Source organism: Aspergillus fischeri, genomic scaffold, assembly GCF_000149645.3.
Source record: "Aspergillus fischeri NRRL 181 1099437636252 genomic scaffold, whole genome shotgun sequence".
Taxonomy (NCBI): Eukaryota; Fungi; Ascomycota; class Eurotiomycetes; order Eurotiales; family Aspergillaceae; genus Aspergillus; species Aspergillus fischeri.
Window position 1 is genome coordinate 2,118,690 of NW_001509768.1, and position 18,893 is coordinate 2,137,582.

The following is an 18,893-nucleotide window of genomic DNA, read 5'->3' on the forward strand; positions in this document are numbered from 1 at the left end:
TAGTACTATGTAGGTGTCTTCGCAGTACTCTAGATACGCAACAGCAAGGACTTTTCTGCCGTGCCAGTGTCGCTACTATTCCATCATTGTCACCAGGCATTTTTCTTAGTATCCTTGAGGCCACATACAAGTTGCAATGCCCCGACACAATCCTGTTTTCAACGCTTGATTGTTCGATTCCCAGCGTTATGGTCTGGCGAGGGATGTCAGAAGAGTAAACAGGTCGAGGGCTATCTAGCTTAAGCCAACGGACTCGACGCAACGCAACCAGTCATGGAATCCCTCAAGCATGACTCTGGAAAACAAATGTACCTAGGTCACGAGTGAGGCAGGACCATAGATTTTACTTTTGTTGGAATCCGCTTGCAAGAAGTGTTTCTTGCTGATACATGTACCCAACCAGTGTTGTTTGCGCTGAGCTCAGATACGCCTATCACAGCCTCGGCTTTCTCTTATACTTCCGGCCGGGATATGGAATGGGATAATATTTTTGATGAGTCAAATATGAGAGGTTCCTGACGCCCCCCGGCGGGAGGTTTCAAGATGGTAGTCTGTACAGTACATATGTAGAGAGTGTGCGATGCAAACCTACTATAAGGTCCACGATTACCTCCTTCAACTTGGAATTAGCTGCAAGTATGAAGAATGTTCAATCAACAGTTCCGTTGGTTCCCGTTTATTTCCAACCGAAGTCGCTGTTTACTGCTTGTCGCAATGGTGATCTTGAACCTTGGAGACTCAGGAGCGGACAAGGCAAATACTAGGAGCATTACGTATGGGTTCGATATAGACTTCGTATGAAAGGACTGCATGCTGTCACATCTTGGATTCTATATCTTCAAACACCAAATATGCTCTTGAGAGAGTGAAAGTTGACCTGCGGTTCTTTTTAATGCAGCATCCAGTCCTATATGACAATCCACTTAATCACCGCATCTTGTGAAGCAGCGCAGCTGGACCTCGGCTCGGGAAGTGGCAGAACGCTCGGGCGGTGCCGAACAGTCATTCGCTCCCCCGGACTTTCTCCATCCACTGTTCTTCTGCCCGCACTTGAGCTAGGAATTATCCTCTACAATATCTGCGGTCATTGTCTGTTGCTTGGTCTTTCGTGTTCTGTCACTACCGGACGATTAACATGGCTTGTTGACTTGATAAATACACCCTCCCACAATCTTTCACACCAGACCCATCATCGTCCGCGCCCCTCGGCGATTACCCCGGACACGACACCGCGTTGTGATTCACCATGGACTTTCCACACCATGACCGTGCTTCTGTACAACCGAGACGACGGAGACGAAATATTGCCAAACGGCGATTACGCAATAGGGCCCCTATATCTGCGCGGCTAGCTCTGGATAGCCAGCTGCGTGGGAGCGTCGGGATTGTGTCTGATGACCTGGCGAACGACCTCTTTCAGCCGCCCTCTGTAACAGGTGAGTGAGCCGAAACGGCTTTACAAAGCCCGTGGCAAAAGCTACGGCTAGCGTCGTATGTTTGCATGCTAAGTCGCCGATTGTATTACAGATGATGATGGCATTCGCTACCTTGCCATATCGCCCTATACTCCGGGTTCTAACGCGGTAGATGATCTGGCGTGGACGATTGTTCCTGTCCGGTTGGAGTCTCTAGATCGTTCCCGTCCCTCGCCGCTCCCGCACTCGACGGTCCTTTTTCCGGATTCTGCAGACTCCCTCCAGCCGTTCATACAGACTCTGACCAAACTGGATCCTACGCGCCACTCTCTGCAAGCGCAGCGTATTGTGGAGATCCGAGCGCTGGACGTCATTCCTTTGCACTTGGATACTGTTTATGTAACGGTAGAGCGGGACTTGCTTCGGAACCATGATGATGTGCAGAGCAGGTTCGGTGGCGGGTTTACCACGAATATGCACGGACCGAACGGGCTGTGGGCAAAGGCGGGAAAGGGCTTCGAGCCGAAGAGATTCACGAAGAAAGCGGCAGCTGAGGTGGAGGAAAGACTTACGGCTGCCGTCAGAGAAGCTCTAGCGACGCAGAAGGTGGTGCACACCGGTGACGTACTACCGCTCCCGCTCCCACCGCATCCAATCACCTACGCTCCGGCCCCTCCTGCTCACATTTCGTTCTGCGAGCCCGTTTCTCAAGGCTTGCTTGCATCTACGACCAAGATTGTTCTCATTCAAGCGCGCCCACAGGGCCACAGGGCGCAAAGGAGTCTACGGTCAAGGCCGGGGCTGCTCAAGCAGGTTGCGGAAGATGAGGCGGACGATACTTCAAACGAGCAATTTTACTCGGCTGCCGAAGACAAGCCGAGTGAGAGCGGGACCGAAATGGAGAGCACAACCCCGCCAGATGATTCGGAAACCGAGGGTTCGGTAGGCAATGCGAGTGACACCTCAGATGACTCGTTGGAGGATATGATCTCGCTGACAGCCCCGGAACTTCCGCAACCACCTTCCGGCGTTTTGTCTTCAATCACTTCCGCTACACCCCGTGCTGGTGGTCGGAGACTTGACGGCATTCACACCCCTGGGTCCGTGGCATCTAACTTCACCTCGGCGACTCTGCGCCCGGGGAGAGGACCCGGGAAAGTCTTCAAGGCGGAAGGTTTACTTCGCGGAATTCCAATCGAGCTCCTACACCCCAGGCCTCGGGAAGACGATGACCCGGAGTCATTCATCTATGTGGACATCAGCACTCTTGCGAAGATCGGCTGTTTTTCCGGGGACTGGGTGAGAATCGAGGCCACAGAGGAACCCCAGGCGAATATATTTTCGTCGATCCAGCTCGGAAGCTTCAATGAGCACGACGAAGAGCATGGTAATTGGCGGCCAGTAAAAATCTACGGCTTGCCAGGCCTTCAGTCTGCCAAGCCTAGGTATTCGATCAACCAATCCTCTGACAGGCGCCCTAGCATCTCTCAACGCCCTCCGCAGCGGCTCACTCCGTCGGTCTATACTTCTCCATTGCTGTTGAACAATCTTGAGAACACGAAATATGTGCGCATCTCGCCGATGGCATTTGCCACTGGTACCGGCCCTTCAAAGTCCGCTGTTCTGCATCAAGTCAAGGCCAGCTCGGCCAGGCAGCCACCTTTGGCCAAGGAAGTGAATCTTTTGAAAGTTTCCACGCCGCTCTCTATGGATCGTGTCCTTCAGCCGGCCCTGTTCGCAGGACTCAAGCAGTATTTCGAGTCGAAGAGGCGGATCTTGAAAAGCGGTGATCTTGTTGGCATCAGCGTTGATGAGGGACTTGGCAGAGCTGTTTTCTCTGGTGCCGCCACCACGGATGCAAGCACTCCAGACGAAGATTTGACAATACGTTTCAATCAAACCAATGACTCTGCGCAGGGTGTGAAGAAGGGTGGCGTGGCATGGTTCCGCGTCGCTCATGTGGTTCCCGGCAAGTCTGAGGATCAGGATGAAGACGATCAATGGGGAGGGGTAGCCGTTATTGACTCTGCGACCACTAGGATGGTGCAGGCTGGAAGCGATGTTAGCCGGGTTCCGGGCATCTTGGAGAACGGTTGGGAGTACTGGCTTGGGGTGAAATCCGTACCAAAGTCCATTAGCAATGGGCCGGGTCCCCATGGTCTGGTCACTGAGCCACCGCAGCTGTTCGTACCGCCATTGCAGAAACGGATTCGCGAGCTCATGGCAGTGGCAACGAGTCCTCGCGCTATTCAGCTGGGAATGAAACCTGTTGTGATTCTTTTGAGGTCGCAGCAAAGACATATTGGAAAAACTACGGTGGCAACGCGCGCGTGTGCAGACATTGGCCTTCATACCTTTCCCATTGATGCCTACGACATCCTGACTGAGGGCGGCGCCAACGGCGGCGATGTGAAAACAGAAGCCTACCTTAAAGCGAGAGCCGAGCGGGCGTTTCACTGTGGATCGCACTGCACAGCGCTTCTCATCAAGCACATTGAGGTGTTAACTGCCGATAGAATAGTGTCGGCGATGGCAGAAATCCTTGCAGATGCGAGAGTTGTTATTGCCACAACCACGGATGTGGAGCAGATCCCAGAAGGGATCCGCAGCATGTTCACTCACGAATTCGAGATGACCGCGCCAGAGGAGAAGGAGCGTGAGGGCATTCTCCGAAATGCTGTCGCTGAACGAAGCATCAGACTGTCACCCGACGTCGACTTGGGATCGGTGGCTCTGAAGACGGCCGCTTTGGTTGCAGGTGATTTAGTGGATGTCGTCGAAAGGGCTTCCGCCATCAGAACCGCCCGCCTAGAAAAACTAGCGGAAACGGCAAGCAAAGTTGTGCCAGAATCCAAGGTCAGCGTCAGGGACGTGCTTGTCTCTGGCGGCGATGCGGCACGAGGTGTCACCAAGGCCGATTTCGACGCCGCTGTTGAAGCTGCAAGGAAGAACTTTGCCGACTCCATTGGGGCCCCCAAGATTCCAAACGTCAGCTGGGAGGATGTGGGTGGACTGACCAATGTCAAGGATGCCCTGGTTGAAACTATTCAGCTGCCTCTTGAAAGACCTGAGCTCTTTGCCAAGGGCATGAAGAAGCGCAGTGGTATTCTGTTCTATGGTCCTCCCGGTACTGGAAAGACCTTGCTTGCCAAAGCCATTGCCACCGAATTCTCCCTCAACTTCTTCTCCGTCAAGGGCCCCGAACTGCTCAATATGTACATTGGTGAATCCGAGGCGAATGTGCGGCGAGTGTTCCAGCGCGCTCGGGATGCTCGGCCTTGCGTTGTTTTCTTTGATGAGCTGGACTCGGTCGCGCCGAAGCGTGGAAACCAAGGTGACAGTGGTGGTGTTATGGACCGCATTGTCAGTCAGTTACTTGCCGAGCTAGATGGAATGAATGGGGGTGAAGAGAACAGTGGGGGTGTATTTGTTATCGGCGCCACCAATCGTCCCGACCTACTGGATACGGCGCTTTTGCGTCCTGGTCGTTTCGACAAGATGCTCTACCTTGGTGTTTCGGATACGCATGAGAAACAAGCTACTATCCTTGAGGCTTTGACGAGAAAGTTCACACTCGACCCCGAAGTGTCGCTCCGCCGAGTCGCCGACCGGCTTCCCCTTACTTATACGGGTGCCGATCTGTATGCTCTGTGCTCCGACGCCATGCTCAAGGCTATCACGCGCAAGGCGACGGCGGTGGACGAAAAAATCAAGCAGCTACCGGGAGGGCCAGTTAGTACTGCATACTTCTTTGACCATCTCGCGACGCCGGACGACGTGGCTGTCATGGTGACGGAAGAAGATTTCAACCGGGCTCAGAGCGAGATGGTTCCCAGCGTCAGGTACGTTACTAGTAGTCAATACCTGATAAGATTATCGAAAGACATTTGCTAATATCCCTGCAGTGCCAAGGAACTGGAACATTTTGAGCGGATTCGGCGACAATTCGAATCCGATGACAAGAAGCAGGAGCCGCAGAGCACAGGGCCAGGATCAAAGGCGCCGCAGACCATCGGCGATGCTCTTGAAGCGCTCAGGCTGGGAGGCCAGCTTGATGGATTCATCGACGGACCAGTTACGAATGGAGACCACTCTTCTCCTGGCAGTGGCAAAGGTAAAGGGAAGGCCGGGTCAGCCATGATGCGAAGTGTGAGCGGCCAATCTACAAGCAGCAAGGGCAAAGGCAAATGGAAGAATAAGACCGTCTCAGGCGGAGACGGAGAGTCTGATTCCTCGCCCGATGTTGCCAATGGGGATGACGACTACATTGTCCGGACGGATCACTTGGTGAATTCTACGGACGCGGCGAAGTAGGAGGTGGCTTTGTTGCAATGGAATGAGACGAGGGATGAGCATAGCGTAGAGTTGGGAGGGTTGATATTCTCCATGTTGCATGTATATATTATGTTTGCATCAGATGCTGTATCGATACCATGTGTCATTGTTCCGCTGTGGATTGGAGTTGACCGTGTTTACTCCGTATAACACTATCAATATGTGGATGAACGTTGATGATATGAATGGATTCGTCATAGTGCCATTCTTCGATAATAATGGTCCAACCAAGCCGTGTGCTCACGTGGGAGACCTCCACAAGACTCTCCACTTTAACTTTCCTCCTAATCTCCTATTACTCGGTATGTACGGAGTCCCTACCCAGGAATGAAGGCTTATCGGGATCCGTTTGTCAATTTGGTCGATAATCATCAAATTGCGCCCAGTGAGACATCAGCCATCTGCAACTAGTCCACCGAACTCCGTCACCCTGTATATATATTGTCTCAAGCAGACCGAACAAGCGAGTCTCATTATCTATCTCTACTTCGAATATGAATCATCAATCCTGAATGCTGAATGCTATCTCGGAAGTGCTCCGTCGCCAAGTGGTACCTTTTCAATCTCAGTCTGCATAAGCTTTCTAGAACCAGCCAAATCCCCTACCAAGCGGTCCAAGACTCCGAGACTCCCACCCACCCAAACGCTAAGAAACGACTTCCTGCAGATCGTCCTCTTCTCTTTTGCCTCCTTTCATCTGACTGGCCGTCGGCGCCGTGTCTTCGGCGACGTGGGCGAATTATCGTCTGCTATAGTACTTATCTGCCATATCTACCAATGCATGCACGGATGGCTTGTCCTGCTTAGTTGACCGGAAAGGTACATCTCTACGGAGTACACAGTAGGTACCTTATGGGGTAGACCCAGGTCCTATCAGTTTATCATCTGGGTCGCAGTCCCTTAGACGCTGTGAATGCTGTAATGCTGTTGCGATTACCCCATATCCATTATGTAACAGATAAATTCCCCCGCGATCAGCTGGTGGGTCTTGTGAGGGACATGATGGCGTACTCCGTATCTACACAGTACACTCCTAGGAATCCAGCTTCCAACGATGGCAAATAGCATAACGAGTAGATAGAGAACTGAAAGGGTCAGATTGGAGAAGGTTCAACTTAACTTTTGAGGCTTTTCCCTAGCAAGTACCTGTCTACCTAGTACACTAGACTCTATCTAAGGCTGCCAGAATTGAGTTTCCCCGGATGGGGTAAATCCTGCCTACCACGCAACTTACACTTACTTATAACCTGACAGTATTGCTACTCTGCTCTTGACTTTGCTTTTCAGGTTACTTTTGACTCTTGTCGCATTCAATACTTGATTTACTGTAATATCTGCGATATGTCTTCGATAGAGAAGCACAAAGGCCAGGTCGATGATGACGCCCAACTTGCGGCCATGGGCCACAAGGCCGAGTTGGATCGCAATTTTTCCATGCTGTATGCTTTTCTTTTCTGATGATAATGAGGCTCGTCTTTTGAGTGACTACTGACGAATGCTGGATTTAGTTCGATGTTAGGACTGGCGTTTGCGATTCTGAACGTATGCCTGTTCAACTCCACCGGATTTGCGATATCGCACTCTAATGACCATATCCTTCTAGTCGTGGACGGCTCTTTCAGCAAGTTTATCGCTGAGTCTTCCCTCCGGAGGAAGCGTGAGCGTTGTTTGGGGTAGGTTTTTCGTCCCTTGGGTGCGTCGTCGGGCTCGGTGCTGACTTGGGGTTCAGGTTTGATCACGGCGGGGATCTGTAATCTCTGCATTGCGGCTTCGCTGGCTGAGTTTTTGTCTGCGTATCCTACGTTAGTATTTTTGTCTTTGGTTGCTGGGATTTGAATTGTTGACGGCATATAGGGCTGGTGGACAGTATCATTGGGTTGCAGGTGAGCTTTTTTATTTCCATGGACATGGAAGAGGGTGATGCTAATATTCCTTCGTGTTGTAGTTAGTGAGTTTTTCTGTACTATTGCAGTTACGGACAGGGCTAACGGCTGGAAGTCTCCTGGGAGAGATGGATGCCGATTCTCTCTTGGATTACTGGCTGGGTGAATGTGTCTGGCTGGGTATGGTGACCCGTCTCGGAGCTTTGGGTGCGCTGCTGACGGAACAGGTCGCTCTCGTCGCTACTGGTGGACTCTTGGGCAGCCAGTTGATTCTGGGTGTCATATCCTTGATGAATCCGGTAAGTTTGTTGACGTCCACGCCTGTTATGCTTGATTGACCCTTTACAGGAATATGAGGCGCAGCGTTGGCATCAGTTCCTCATCTACATTGCTTATAATATCGCTGCGTTCACCATCAATGCCTTGATGAACTCTGTTCTTCCTTATATTACTAAGAGTGCCTGTAAGTCTCTTTCCCAATGTTTCCGTGAAGTATATTGATGGTATCAAGTCATCTGGTCCCTCACTGGGTTTACTGTCATCTGCATTACGGTGCTGGCATGCGCGTCGCCCAACTACAACTCGGCAAAGTGAGGACTCCTGTGGTATTACGAATTCAGGGCCCTGCTGACAAAGTCAGATTCGTGTTTACGGATTTCATCAATGAGACAGGCTGTATGTGCTCACCCCGGCATTTGATGTACCGAAGCTGACAAACACAGGGCCTGATGGTGTTGCCTGGTTGCTTGGAGTACGTTATTCGTCACGTCAATACATGCATGATGCTGACAACGATGCAGTTGCTTCAAGGTGGACTCGGTGTTACTGGATTTGTAAGTTTCCACGCCTGCAGACGTTTGTACCCGTCCCTATACTAACATGTCAAAGGACGGTGTCGCCCATATGATTGAAGGTAACTCGTTCTCTATACGAATGTGAGGACACGAGCTTACGTGCAAAGAAATTCCCCGTGCTTCGGTTGTCGGCCCCAAGATCATGATCGGCTGTGTCTGTATCGGAACTGTGACCGGTACCATCTTCCTGATTGTTTTGCTCTTTGTTGCTGGCAACATCGACGATGTGATCAGTTCGGCGGCCGGGCCTCTCCTACAGATCCTCAAGAACGCAACCAACAGCAATGCCGGAGCCATCTGCCTGCTCATGTAGGTCATTTCAAAAAGCCTCCTGGTTCATTTCTAATAATCTCTAGGTTCCCCCTGGTCTGCATGCTTTTTGCAACCATTTCCATCATGACTACCAGCAGCCGTATGATCTTCGCTTTTGCAAGGTGATTATCTACCAGATTATAGGACTGTTGCTTTGTGCTGACAAGCCTGCCAGAGATGGAGGCCTTCCGGCTTCTCGCTTCTTCAGCAAAGTGCACCTCAAGCTGAAGGTTCCTCTGAACTCTTTGTATCTGAATCTGGCACTGGTTGTTATCTTTGGATGCATCTTCCTTGGCTCTACCAGGTTGGTTGTGTCTTGACGGTATCATAGTACCATGGCTAACAGCTACTCAGTGCTTTCAACGCCATTGTCTCCGCTTCTGTGGTACTGCTGGATGTTGCATATGGTATGCCGATTGCAGTCAACTGCTTGCGCGGACGTAACATGCTCCCCGAGCGCCCATTTGTGCTTCCCAATCTTGTTGGCTGGATCGCCAATGCGGTAAGTTCTTCTTACGGTCTCTCTTGAGGCGAGAACTCATATGTTGCTTTAGATCTCCCTTGTCTACATTTCAGTCACCACTGTGCTCTTCCTGTTCCCGCCAGAGCTCCCCGTATCGGGCAGCAGCATGAGTAAGTTTCGATGCGCAATGCAGAATTGGCCACTACTGACACCGTTGTGTCTAGATTACTGCGTCGCTGCCTTTGGCATTATCATCATTATCTCGGCTATTCAGTGGATCATTGACGGGCGGAAGAACTTCACTGGACCACGGACCGATATGGACATCTTGACAGGACAACTCCCTGCTGGCCATTACCCTGTCGACAGTAATGTTGCGCATGCAGTACCTCAGGAAAAGTAGCCTCAGGAAGGCGTTTGTTGTATAGTACACACAGAGTGAGAATGTACTACCTTATGCTATTTCAATATATTTGAGCAATATTGAGCAAGTTCAGTAGTAGCTGTACATAAGTGTATGGAGTAAGTCTGGGTGATAATAGAAAGGACATGGTTATGTATGGCTTTTGCGCCAGAAACTACGGCCTTTCTATGCTGTGAATTACTACTTTATAAGAACTAGTTCATCTTACTTAGTAACTTAGTTCATCTTAGTATCGGCTCGGGGGTGTTGATGATCCACATACTAAGCAGTAGGCCTTTTTGAAGCAAACGCTCAATTTGAGGATCCAACTGTAAGGGCAGTTTTGGTGATTTCGAGAACGATGTCTGTCCGTCTTGAGCTTTCCACGGGGAACGTTAGCTAGGTCCTATAAGATGAGGGCGTGAGACTGACGCATCCATGGTTGATCATTTGACTGGTCGAGTGGTCGTGGTTGGAATGAGCAGAAACCTCGAGGGTGAGACGAGAAGCTGAGAGAGATGATGGCAGAGAGAGTGGGAGAAGGAGGGGGAAAGACTCCTTCTATTTTGGTGACTGAAAGCACTTTCTGTTACTCCTAGCCCTGATATGTTTATTATTTACCCCAACTTTTTGTTCCTCTACTATTCTATCTTGGTGAATAGTAAAGTCTTTTGATCAAGTAACTTCTAAGTATATGTGAATCTATTCTTCCAACCTCTAGAAAGGAAGATAAACGGAAGAGCCAAAGAACTACTACGGAGGTGGGTAGGTAGTCAGTGAAGATTTTCAGCTTGCTTCAATTGGGACTTTCTGTTACCCAACCTCGTCACCTCACTGCCTCGCCTACTTTTCTTCCTCCTCTTCCACCTCTTCTACCTCCTCTTCCTCCTCCACTGCCTCCTCCACTGCCTCTGCCTCTGCCTCTGCCTCTGCCTCTGCCTCTGCCTCTGCCTCTGCCTCTTTCTTGTCCAGCCGTATCTGTCCTATCTTCAGCTACTTCAGACCAACAATCATGTCGTTTCCCACGCCTGTTCCTCTCGACGAAACCCAGAGGTCTGAGGCTCAACACGCGATGATGGAGCCCTCGGAAACATCTCACGCCCTCCCCTTTTCACGTATGCCTCCTCAGTGGGGTAGAGTGTCGATTCAATTCAAGGTATGTTCAGTCATCAGAAGGCTGCTTAGTCGCCTGGCTAATTCACTCAAGTACTCGCTCGCGGATGAGGACTGGGAAGCAAAAGCTTGCCAGCAGTTCTTGGAGGTGGCCAGTACACTAATGCGTTGTGGCGCGCCAGAGCTTACCCTGACTGTCTACGTGCAACTCACGGTTGGGGATGGAGCCAGTGGCTCCGGATCCGCGCAACTTGAATTTGCTGTAAGTGTCTTACTTATATTCTCTCTCGCAGCTGGTTATGCTAACTTGTTATGTCACACAGTTCAGCAAGACTCAACTCCAGGATTGCCTGGCGCGCCTTGCATCCGCAATCATGGACTATATCAAGGTGTTTCTTGTATCCGTGTCCGGAGGTTCGACCTTGCAGGTGCAGTACATTATCCGTGTATGTTATATCATTCAATATGAACCCCACAGTCAAGGTAATCCTTCTACAGAAGTCTTCGGACCTCACCCGTTCCACCTAGGTGCGAATTGTGATCGGCTGTGGGTCTGTGAGGTAAGCTCCCCAGAGTCTGCTATGGGGACCTAGTCTTAGAGATGGTGCTAATCATGCAAAAGTACATCGAGGGTTACGAATGCCAAGGGGCCACGTGCCGATACCTCCACGGCATTCCCAAGTCTTGCTATCGAGCAGTCTGGGGTCGCGAATGTGATGCGTGCGACCGTGCCCATGGCTACCTCGATGCCAGGCGGGCTAATGCAGAGGATGTGGACGATCATTTAGGGATTCTTGAAATTAGGAGATGATCTCTTAGCAAGAAGTCTTTACTAAGAATGCACGTAATATTGCACTTTCAGAGCCTCTGTTCTAAGGCTCAGTAAGCTGGGAATATGTAAGACAGTCGGACAATCTGCTTTCTCGTACAAGTACAACTGTTCCTCATTCTGTATATGGACTGATTCCCAACCACCTGCAACACGATTAATTCGCCGCCACAATTCGGAGGCTCCGGATATACAATCACAATTCTCAGACTCTTAGACCCCCGCATGTCCACATATGGTAATGAATGCAGGAATATCGCGTGGTATGCGTAGAAGCCGTACCAGGCGACTTGATCACAGACTCTCAGTATCTTTATCAGCAAGATCCTGATCATATTCCTCAGTGCTGGTACCACCGGCGCGGCATAGGGCTTTCTGGGTACTTCATATTGGAATGTGTGGGATCTCTATGATGCTATCCTGGCGAAGTATTGGGGGCCGGGTGCCCGTGCTGGGATGGTTTTTGCCTGCTTCGTGAGTCGCTGGTCTTCTCTCCGTGTGTAGGATGCTAATTTTCTATAGGGGATGGTCCTGGCTATCCTGGCCACCAACGCCGGCATGTTTTCGAGGTCAAGAATAAGTTTAGTTTCCCTAAACTCTATATATATATAGTAGAAATAGGGGTAATTAGATAGCTTAGTAAGAACTAAGTAGTTTATTCTAATATTATAATATATTCATATTACTTGTGAACCTATACCCTTTTAAAACCTTATAATATAGTAATAACTTACAGCCTAGTTGCTGACTCCTTGCTGGCTAGGAACCCTCTAAGCAGTCAACCTCAGGCAGTCAGGCCTGCTTACAAGTATAGTTTGTTGAAAGGAGGCATTACGTCATTCCAACCTCAGGCCACCAATCCTTCCCCAACGATCAACAGCTAAATCCCCACAGCTTTGAAGAATGAAGATCACCACCAAAACTACTCCGTACTGCCAGCACTATCTATCCGACTGCTGACAGCTCATCCATATCAATAAGTTTCACAAACTTTCAATCGGATTTGATTTCCTGTTTAACAAAACAGGGTGCGGAATTCCAACTCGCCATCAACTCACTGAGTCAACCCGTGTACTGGAACTGCAACCTCAACATAAAGCCCCACATCTATACTAGCTACCCACCGACAATATACAATGCTTTCATTCTCTTTACCCTCCTTCAGTTTCCTCCCATCCTGGAAACGCCAGACAGTATTCGACATCCCACCAGTGAAGGTCCATGAGGTCGACACAGCCCACGAAAAGCCCGCCAGGGCCTTGAAGCACCTGCTCAAACTGAACCACGCGAATCACGCCATCCTGTACAACGAGCGGAAATTCCACAACCATGCCCCTCATGTTGGTTTTCGCGCCCCAGTCCTGGAGACTACATTGCTGATGTTAAGTAGATTCTGAGTTCAGCGTTTCTGCAAGGTGCAGACGCGGATGATCTGAACCGAGTGTATGAGGCTGAGTCGAAGACGCTGGAGCCGTGGGTTGATTCTCCGGGGGAGATCAGCACGTATGACTGGCGGGATTATCTTGGACGGCGGGAGTATGTATCTCTGGTTATTGCGTAAGATGAGTTGCGAAATGTGGCTGATGTGGCATAGGTACCAGCGGGCGTTTGTGGATTTCTTCGAGGACGAGCTTGTGCGGCATGGGTATGACTGGAAGAAGGTCGTAGCGGACTATCTGTTCTCCGGCAAGGAACCACTGTTTAGTTCGCTTGTTGCTGATCGTGAGTGGTTGAGATATTTGCTTGAGGAATGATATGCTGACGTTGGGCGTTTAGTTGGGCATCCATTGATTCATCTGGGTTATGCCTTTGAGATGTCCAGTCGGGAGGTCGCTATGGAGGCGTTGGGTCTTGCGGCGACTTGCTACGACGACATACACAAGTACATTGATGATTCATCCTATTCCAAGGCGGAATCGTCGTACCATTCTTCTTCGCTCTTTGAGATCCTAGCCAAGGTCCGTGCTGACAAGCGCTTTAAAGGGCTGTTTGCAACACCAGGGGACCATAACTTGGAGACTCTCTTCCGACACCACGAGGCGGCCCTACTGGACCATTGGAACGCTTGGAAGATTGAGGATCCAGTGCCTCAGTTCCGCGAGAGCCAGCAACTCGCCGCCGCTGTGCTTACTGCTACACAAGCAGATCCCACCGAGAAATACGATTTCTTCCTCGTGCATATCCTTACCACCAGCCATGCTGTCCGGATCCTCCTGCCGTTGATTCCTGCGCGGTTTCAAGTTCCACTCGTCAGGCAGTGGTGGCTGATGACGCTGGCTGTGTACATCGCCCAGCTCAGACCGGAGATCGATCTTGACCGAATTCGAAATTACGACCCGCAAGGAAGAGACTGGAAATGGACCGCCAAGCAAGCGGTCAAGAGCAAGCATTCTACGGACGCACATTATGTCAAGGCTCTGCGTGCTATGCGGGAGGCTGCAGCAACATGGGGAGACTCGGATGAGCTTTATCTAAAGGCAGCTGTGAAATTTGCAGAGGAGTTCGACGGTTGGGGAGGGTTTGTGTAAGGGGCTGTGTCAGTGCTTGGTTTTCTTCAGCGTTTGTATTACTATGAACTTTCAAGCCGGGTAATTTTCTGTCTACGACGATCTAAAATGCTTAATCTAGTCGGTTATGGAATCAATGTCTCATCACGTGAGCTTATGAGTGTGAAGCAAAAAAATCACGTGATATAAACACAGCTTTGTTTGAAATGTTTGCAACCAAATCCATCAACACAACCACTGTCGCCTTCAGGAATAATGATACCCTTTCTTGCGCATTTGCTCTATCTCAGTCTCGATACTTACCCTGACAGTTCGCACTCCTGATATGTGAAGATTAAAATCTGTCATGCCTACTTCCCCAGAGAAGCCCGAGACAGATGTCGACACGTCCTTGTATCTCCACGCCGAACTCCTCCCAAACATCCGTCACATCACACTCTACATCTCATTACCGGCCAATCTAGGTAGCCAGAACATCCAGCCACTGATAACCCTCTCAGAATCCCGTCAATCTGTCTCGGTATCTTTACCGGCCCCCTTCGACCATGTGGCAGATACCATCAAGCTGCCCGCGCGGGTTAATGAAGCCTCGCGGCGCGTTCTAGCCACCAATAGACAGGGCGCTGCGACCACCGCAGATAATGATTCAGGGACCAGGCGACGCGAATTCTCTTTCCGAATGCAGATTGATGAGCCGGATGATTCACTTCCGTCCAAGGATCCGCTCATCGATGACTTCGTCCCCTGGACCGCGGCGGATATGTCTCCGTCGACGAGACTGCGTTGTCGCGGGTGTGAGAATGTCATTCTGGATGCGCCTCGATGCGCCGACGGGTCTGAGAATACCAGTCCAGCGGGCTGGACGTGGAAGGACCTGCCGAGCGGGAACTGGGCCGAGATGATGGATTTCTGGCATTGTCATAAACCGGACCCTCCTGAGGGCCACCGTCATGGGGAAGACCCCAATGCTCAGACGAAGGGATACGGAGCGGCGAACCAGGTGGTGGCGACGGCCGGGACGGTCCTCGTGGATGTGGCGACGTTTCTGGTCTCGGAGGCGGATTGCAGGGGATTAAAGAAGGTAAGGCTTGTCTGTGCTTTGGTTTCCGCTATTCTTTCTCTTTACTTGTGGGCAAAAAGAAGGAGGCCTTTTCGTTTCCATGGACGGGTCTTCGATACAATTGCCCTATATTGATTTAAGCTCCTCTGAGTGGGACGGACTGACGTGCAGTCGTGATGGCAAGATGGCCTCGCCCTTGGGGTGCAGTTATCCTCCTTATGAGATGGATTTCGCGCTTCATCTGCTTAGGCCATTTTGTCGTTGCGGCTCACGGGGGCCTGTCTGATACTCTGAGGTTAAGGCTGCCTGGCTCGTTTCTTCGTTGATTTCGGTCTATGGGACTTCCCAGAGGTATGGGATCGACGCGATTAGGCAAGGTACATACAAGCTGTAGAGTATGCCTTAACTATCTGTAGGTTAGATAGCGTTTGAATTCTGAATACAATTGTCATCTCTGCCCATTACTACGTATCAGCTCGCTGATTCCGACTTTTACCATAGGTACAACAACCTTCACCTGAAGAGTCCGCCCAAAAGGAAGAAATATCCTTGAACTGCGCAAATTGCAACGCCATGATCGGTATCGAAGACGCCGTAGCGCAGGGCTGGAGACTATTCAAGACAAGCCTATCCGCCAATATCTCCCAAGATTCATCAACATGGGAAACCCACCCCATCGAGACCATCGTCGCGGCTCAACTCCTCGAGCTCATCGAGCGGGAAAGCGCCCGTCGCTTCGTTATCCACTGTGGCAGGCCAAATGGACTCTTAGTACGTCCCTCTCCCTCACACATTTGTATCCGAAGTAAGCTAACGGCATGAAGCTATGGGTCTTCAACCCCGACTTTCGGTACTCCAGCTCCAGCGCAGAACATACAATCTCCTCGCAGCGAGCGATGAAGGTCCTCTTCCAGGAGGTCGGGGACGTAGATAGCATTTTGAACCCTGCTCGGGGTTCGTCGCTTTCGCTGGAGGAGGTAAGGCTTCCTGAGTATGTGTACGAGGCTGTTAAGCGGGATCTGAAGGCCAGGAATAAGATGCTGCCGGCTTCTGCGAGGGCGTTTCGGGAGTGGAAGGTTGGGGCTTTGCATCAGTTTGAGAGGTGATGTGAATATATTGTATATAGCTGGCCTCAGTGAAAGTGAGAGTGAATGGGATACGTTTCCCTGTTTACTGGTGTATCATTGATATTCACTGGTCTGCTTCTACCTCGCGTATAAAATCTCGCGAGATCACACCTCTCAACTCTTAACCATCACTACACTTCCATCTACTCTACTCCAAGTCAAATCAAAGCTTTGCTATCTACTTACCTGTAAGTAAGCCTTACCTCCCTACAAATCTACTAATGAAATACTAACATCCAAAGCTCCCTCAAAACCAACCAACCTCATCATGCCCCCTAGCAATAACAATAACAACACCCCAAGACCCTGGGGAAGCCAATGTGCCTGTGTTTGTCTAGACAGCACCGGCCAGAGAAACTGCATCCAAGGCGCCGCATTCATGGAAAGTGACGACGAGGAGGGTCTCGCTTGGCAGCATGTCGAGGATATATCTATCCTGACGCCTGAGGAAAAGGACTTTTCCACTGGTGCGACGGGCCGGAATCGTGAGAATGGGTTTAAGAATGGTGGTATCTCTGGCTCTGGTTCTGCTGAGGCGGGTGGTTCGAAAATGGGGATCTTTGGTTCTGCGAAGGAGGGTGGCTCTAAGAAGAGTTTCTTTGGCTTTGGTGCGAAGGGTAAGGGTAAGGGTCCTGCTGGGAAGAATTGAGTAAGTTGTTGTTCGTGCCCGGCTTTTGCTCGAGAGAGATTGACATGATTTCTGGCAGGTACCTCGCCGGGAAATCAGATGACCAAGCGGGAAACGGTTATATTGAAGGGGATGGACTGCTGAACGGCGTGGGATATACGAGGTGCATGGATATGTGGACTGCATGATTATGACCGGAACTACGTGGTCTCCTCATTCCATGAGATACTACAAGTAGGTCAGTGATGAATGGATGTATATGATCATTGTTATCTCTCAATAGCACTCGATACAAATCAGCAATTCGTTGGAGTTCGTCTATTGACTACCCTCAAATGGCGTCTCAAACGGTGGCTCTGCCTGAGGAGTGATCCTTGCCAGATGACGCCTCTGTCCATCTTCCCAGTCAAAGAGAGCCGAGTGTGCGACGACACGGTTCTATTATCGTTAGTACTTTCCGGAATGCAGGATAAGTATACTCACATCCCAAACGACTACTGTTCCAGGAAGCCATCGGACACGGGTCTGTAGATCCTGCGAGAGCGCGATATGATCATACAAGAACTTGAGAAGCCAGTCCGACTCTTCCTTCTTGTATCCCACAATGTAACGGGTAACTGCACAGTTAGAAGATACTCTGTCTTTGCTCAAGAGAATACTCACATTGTGGATTGACAAACAGGGCTTTCTCTCCAGTAACCTAAACGACATCAATCACATATCACCAGCCTGCTGAAGTTGGTCAACTTACAGGATGAGTTCTGACAATCGGATGCTCAGACGTGATCCCCTCGCGTCGAGCTATCCCCCCTCGGTTCAAACTATTGTTGATCTGCTCGATACCAGAGTGCACCGCCTTCAGACCGTGCAGCCGCTTACGGAACTCAGGTGACAACCGTCTGTATGCCTGCGCCATGTCTGCGAAGAGAGTATCACCTCCGCTGGTCGGGCCATCCAGAAGATACAAGAAGGTCGTCCCCGGAGGCTGCTTCTCGAAGGTCACGTCCGAATGCCAGGTCACGGTGTTTGTCCGTGTGGCCAGAAACTCGGCACCACTCCGGTCGTCCGCGCCGCGATGCACAAGGTGGATCTCCGGATAGCCTTTGGGGGCTCCGGAGGTTTGATGGATATGGTGTCGGCCGAAGTAGCCACCAAACTCCAGGGCTTTCTCAATGGGAAGATGGGCAAAGTCCTGGTCACGGAAGGCTGAGGATACCATCAGCAGTGATCAATGAGGCTGGCATCTGTCACGTACCGACGACTTTTCTTTGAGCTACGTAGAGGGCCAGCTGGTCCTTTCCTTCTTTCGTCAGCTGGCTCAGCTGGACGCCGCGGACTTCACTGCCAATGGTTGGTGTGAGATTGTCCACCTGGACTTTACCCTGAGGCAGAAGGTCAGGAAAGGATGGATCAGCGTCTTTGCCGTGGTCATAGTGTTCAAACGGTGTCAGTGGTGGATATCTAATGGTATCAGTGGATATGACTTGAGTTTAGAAGTTGAAGAATAATGTCCGCCTACCTCTCCGTTTCGTTGTCCCACACGGGAAGATAGTGAGGGAACGAGGCAGGAGGCTGTTTCTCTGTGCCTTTCACCTCGTTTTCATGGCTGTAGACCTCGCCATAGCCTATCACATTCTCCTTGTTGAATCCTGCGTCAGTCTTGAGCTTGGTGACCGGGGCAGTGCGAAGAGCAACGTTCTCAACAAGTGAAGGGGCCATTTTGAGGTATTCTTGACTCGATTGCAGTCTGCGTAGAACAAGTCATACAAGCTGAGATACCTCTCCAGATATACCCGTACTCTCCTGCCGAATACCCGATCTGTGCTCGCGCAATCACTGCGGGGAATGCTCTGATATGTCGTATCTATCATGCAATTCGACCATGGACTTCCTCCACGCGGGGTAGATAGAGGTCGGCATCTTCAGAGGTCAGGCAGTTTGGAGCGCTCGAGGACAGGATGGGC

At 50.6% G+C, this 18,893-nt stretch overlaps 7 protein-coding genes across 7 annotated transcripts, besides 2 other annotated features; 6 read left to right on the forward strand and 1 right to left on the reverse strand.

The window, feature by feature from the left end:
* Positions 1 to 1,246: 1,246 nt before the first annotated feature.
* On the forward strand, positions 1,247 to 5,729 carry pex6 (AAA family ATPase peroxin 6; the record flags this gene model as incomplete). The annotated part of the gene is made up of 3 exons (XM_001263639.1): positions 1,247 to 1,436; positions 1,528 to 5,257; positions 5,321 to 5,729. 3 exons carry the CDS (start codon positions 1,247 to 1,249, stop codon positions 5,727 to 5,729), a joined length of 4,329 nt encoding a protein of 1,442 aa, XP_001263640.1.
* A 1,362-nt stretch (positions 5,730 to 7,091) lies between these two features.
* On the forward strand, positions 7,092 to 9,665 carry NFIA_069150 (GABA permease GabA; the record flags this gene model as incomplete). Its single annotated transcript, XM_001263640.1, has 19 exons — positions 7,092 to 7,189; positions 7,259 to 7,292; positions 7,354 to 7,423; positions 7,480 to 7,552; positions 7,605 to 7,633; positions 7,749 to 7,813; positions 7,861 to 7,932; positions 7,982 to 8,096; positions 8,145 to 8,223; positions 8,274 to 8,308; positions 8,356 to 8,384; positions 8,434 to 8,466; positions 8,522 to 8,546; positions 8,595 to 8,796; positions 8,844 to 8,921; positions 8,975 to 9,103; positions 9,154 to 9,301; positions 9,354 to 9,432; positions 9,487 to 9,665. 19 exons carry the CDS (start codon positions 7,092 to 7,094, stop codon positions 9,663 to 9,665), a joined length of 1,572 nt encoding a protein of 523 aa, XP_001263641.1.
* An 884-nt stretch (positions 9,666 to 10,549) lies between these two features.
* Positions 10,550 to 10,576: a microsatellite.
* Positions 10,571 to 10,625: a microsatellite.
* Positions 10,626 to 10,737: 112 nt separating this feature from the next.
* Positions 10,738 to 11,566, forward strand: NFIA_069160 (uncharacterized protein; the record flags this gene model as incomplete). Its single annotated transcript, XM_001263641.1, has 4 exons — positions 10,738 to 11,040; positions 11,102 to 11,224; positions 11,307 to 11,338; positions 11,401 to 11,566. 4 exons carry the CDS (start codon positions 10,738 to 10,740, stop codon positions 11,564 to 11,566), a joined length of 624 nt encoding a protein of 207 aa, XP_001263642.1.
* Positions 11,567 to 12,743: 1,177 nt separating this feature from the next.
* On the forward strand, positions 12,744 to 14,135 carry NFIA_069170 (questin oxidase family protein; the record flags this gene model as incomplete). The annotated part of the gene is made up of 4 exons (XM_001263642.1): positions 12,744 to 12,947; positions 12,998 to 13,143; positions 13,202 to 13,329; positions 13,384 to 14,135. 4 exons carry the CDS (start codon positions 12,744 to 12,746, stop codon positions 14,133 to 14,135), a joined length of 1,230 nt encoding a protein of 409 aa, XP_001263643.1.
* A 325-nt stretch (positions 14,136 to 14,460) lies between these two features.
* Positions 14,461 to 16,280, forward strand: NFIA_069180 (HECT-type E3 ubiquitin transferase; the record flags this gene model as incomplete). Its single annotated transcript, XM_001263643.1, has 3 exons — positions 14,461 to 15,195; positions 15,676 to 15,945; positions 15,999 to 16,280. The coding sequence occupies 3 exons, from the start codon at positions 14,461 to 14,463 to the stop codon at positions 16,278 to 16,280; spliced, it is 1,287 nt and encodes a 428-aa protein (XP_001263644.1).
* Positions 16,281 to 16,569: 289 nt separating this feature from the next.
* Positions 16,570 to 16,950, forward strand: NFIA_069190 (uncharacterized protein; the record flags this gene model as incomplete). The annotated part of the gene is given in 2 exon segments (XM_001263644.1): positions 16,570 to 16,621; positions 16,640 to 16,950. The coding sequence occupies 2 exon segments, from the start codon at positions 16,570 to 16,572 to the stop codon at positions 16,948 to 16,950; spliced, it is 363 nt and encodes a 120-aa protein (XP_001263645.1).
* A 297-nt stretch (positions 16,951 to 17,247) lies between these two features.
* On the reverse strand, positions 17,248 to 18,648 carry NFIA_069200 (TauD/TfdA dioxygenase family protein; the record flags this gene model as incomplete). The annotated part of the gene is made up of 6 exons (XM_001263645.1): positions 17,248 to 17,367; positions 17,413 to 17,546; positions 17,593 to 17,629; positions 17,681 to 18,135; positions 18,185 to 18,390; positions 18,449 to 18,648. The coding sequence occupies 6 exons, from the start codon at positions 18,646 to 18,648 to the stop codon at positions 17,248 to 17,250; spliced, it is 1,152 nt and encodes a 383-aa protein (XP_001263646.1).
* Between the last annotated feature and the right edge of the window lie 245 nt (positions 18,649 to 18,893).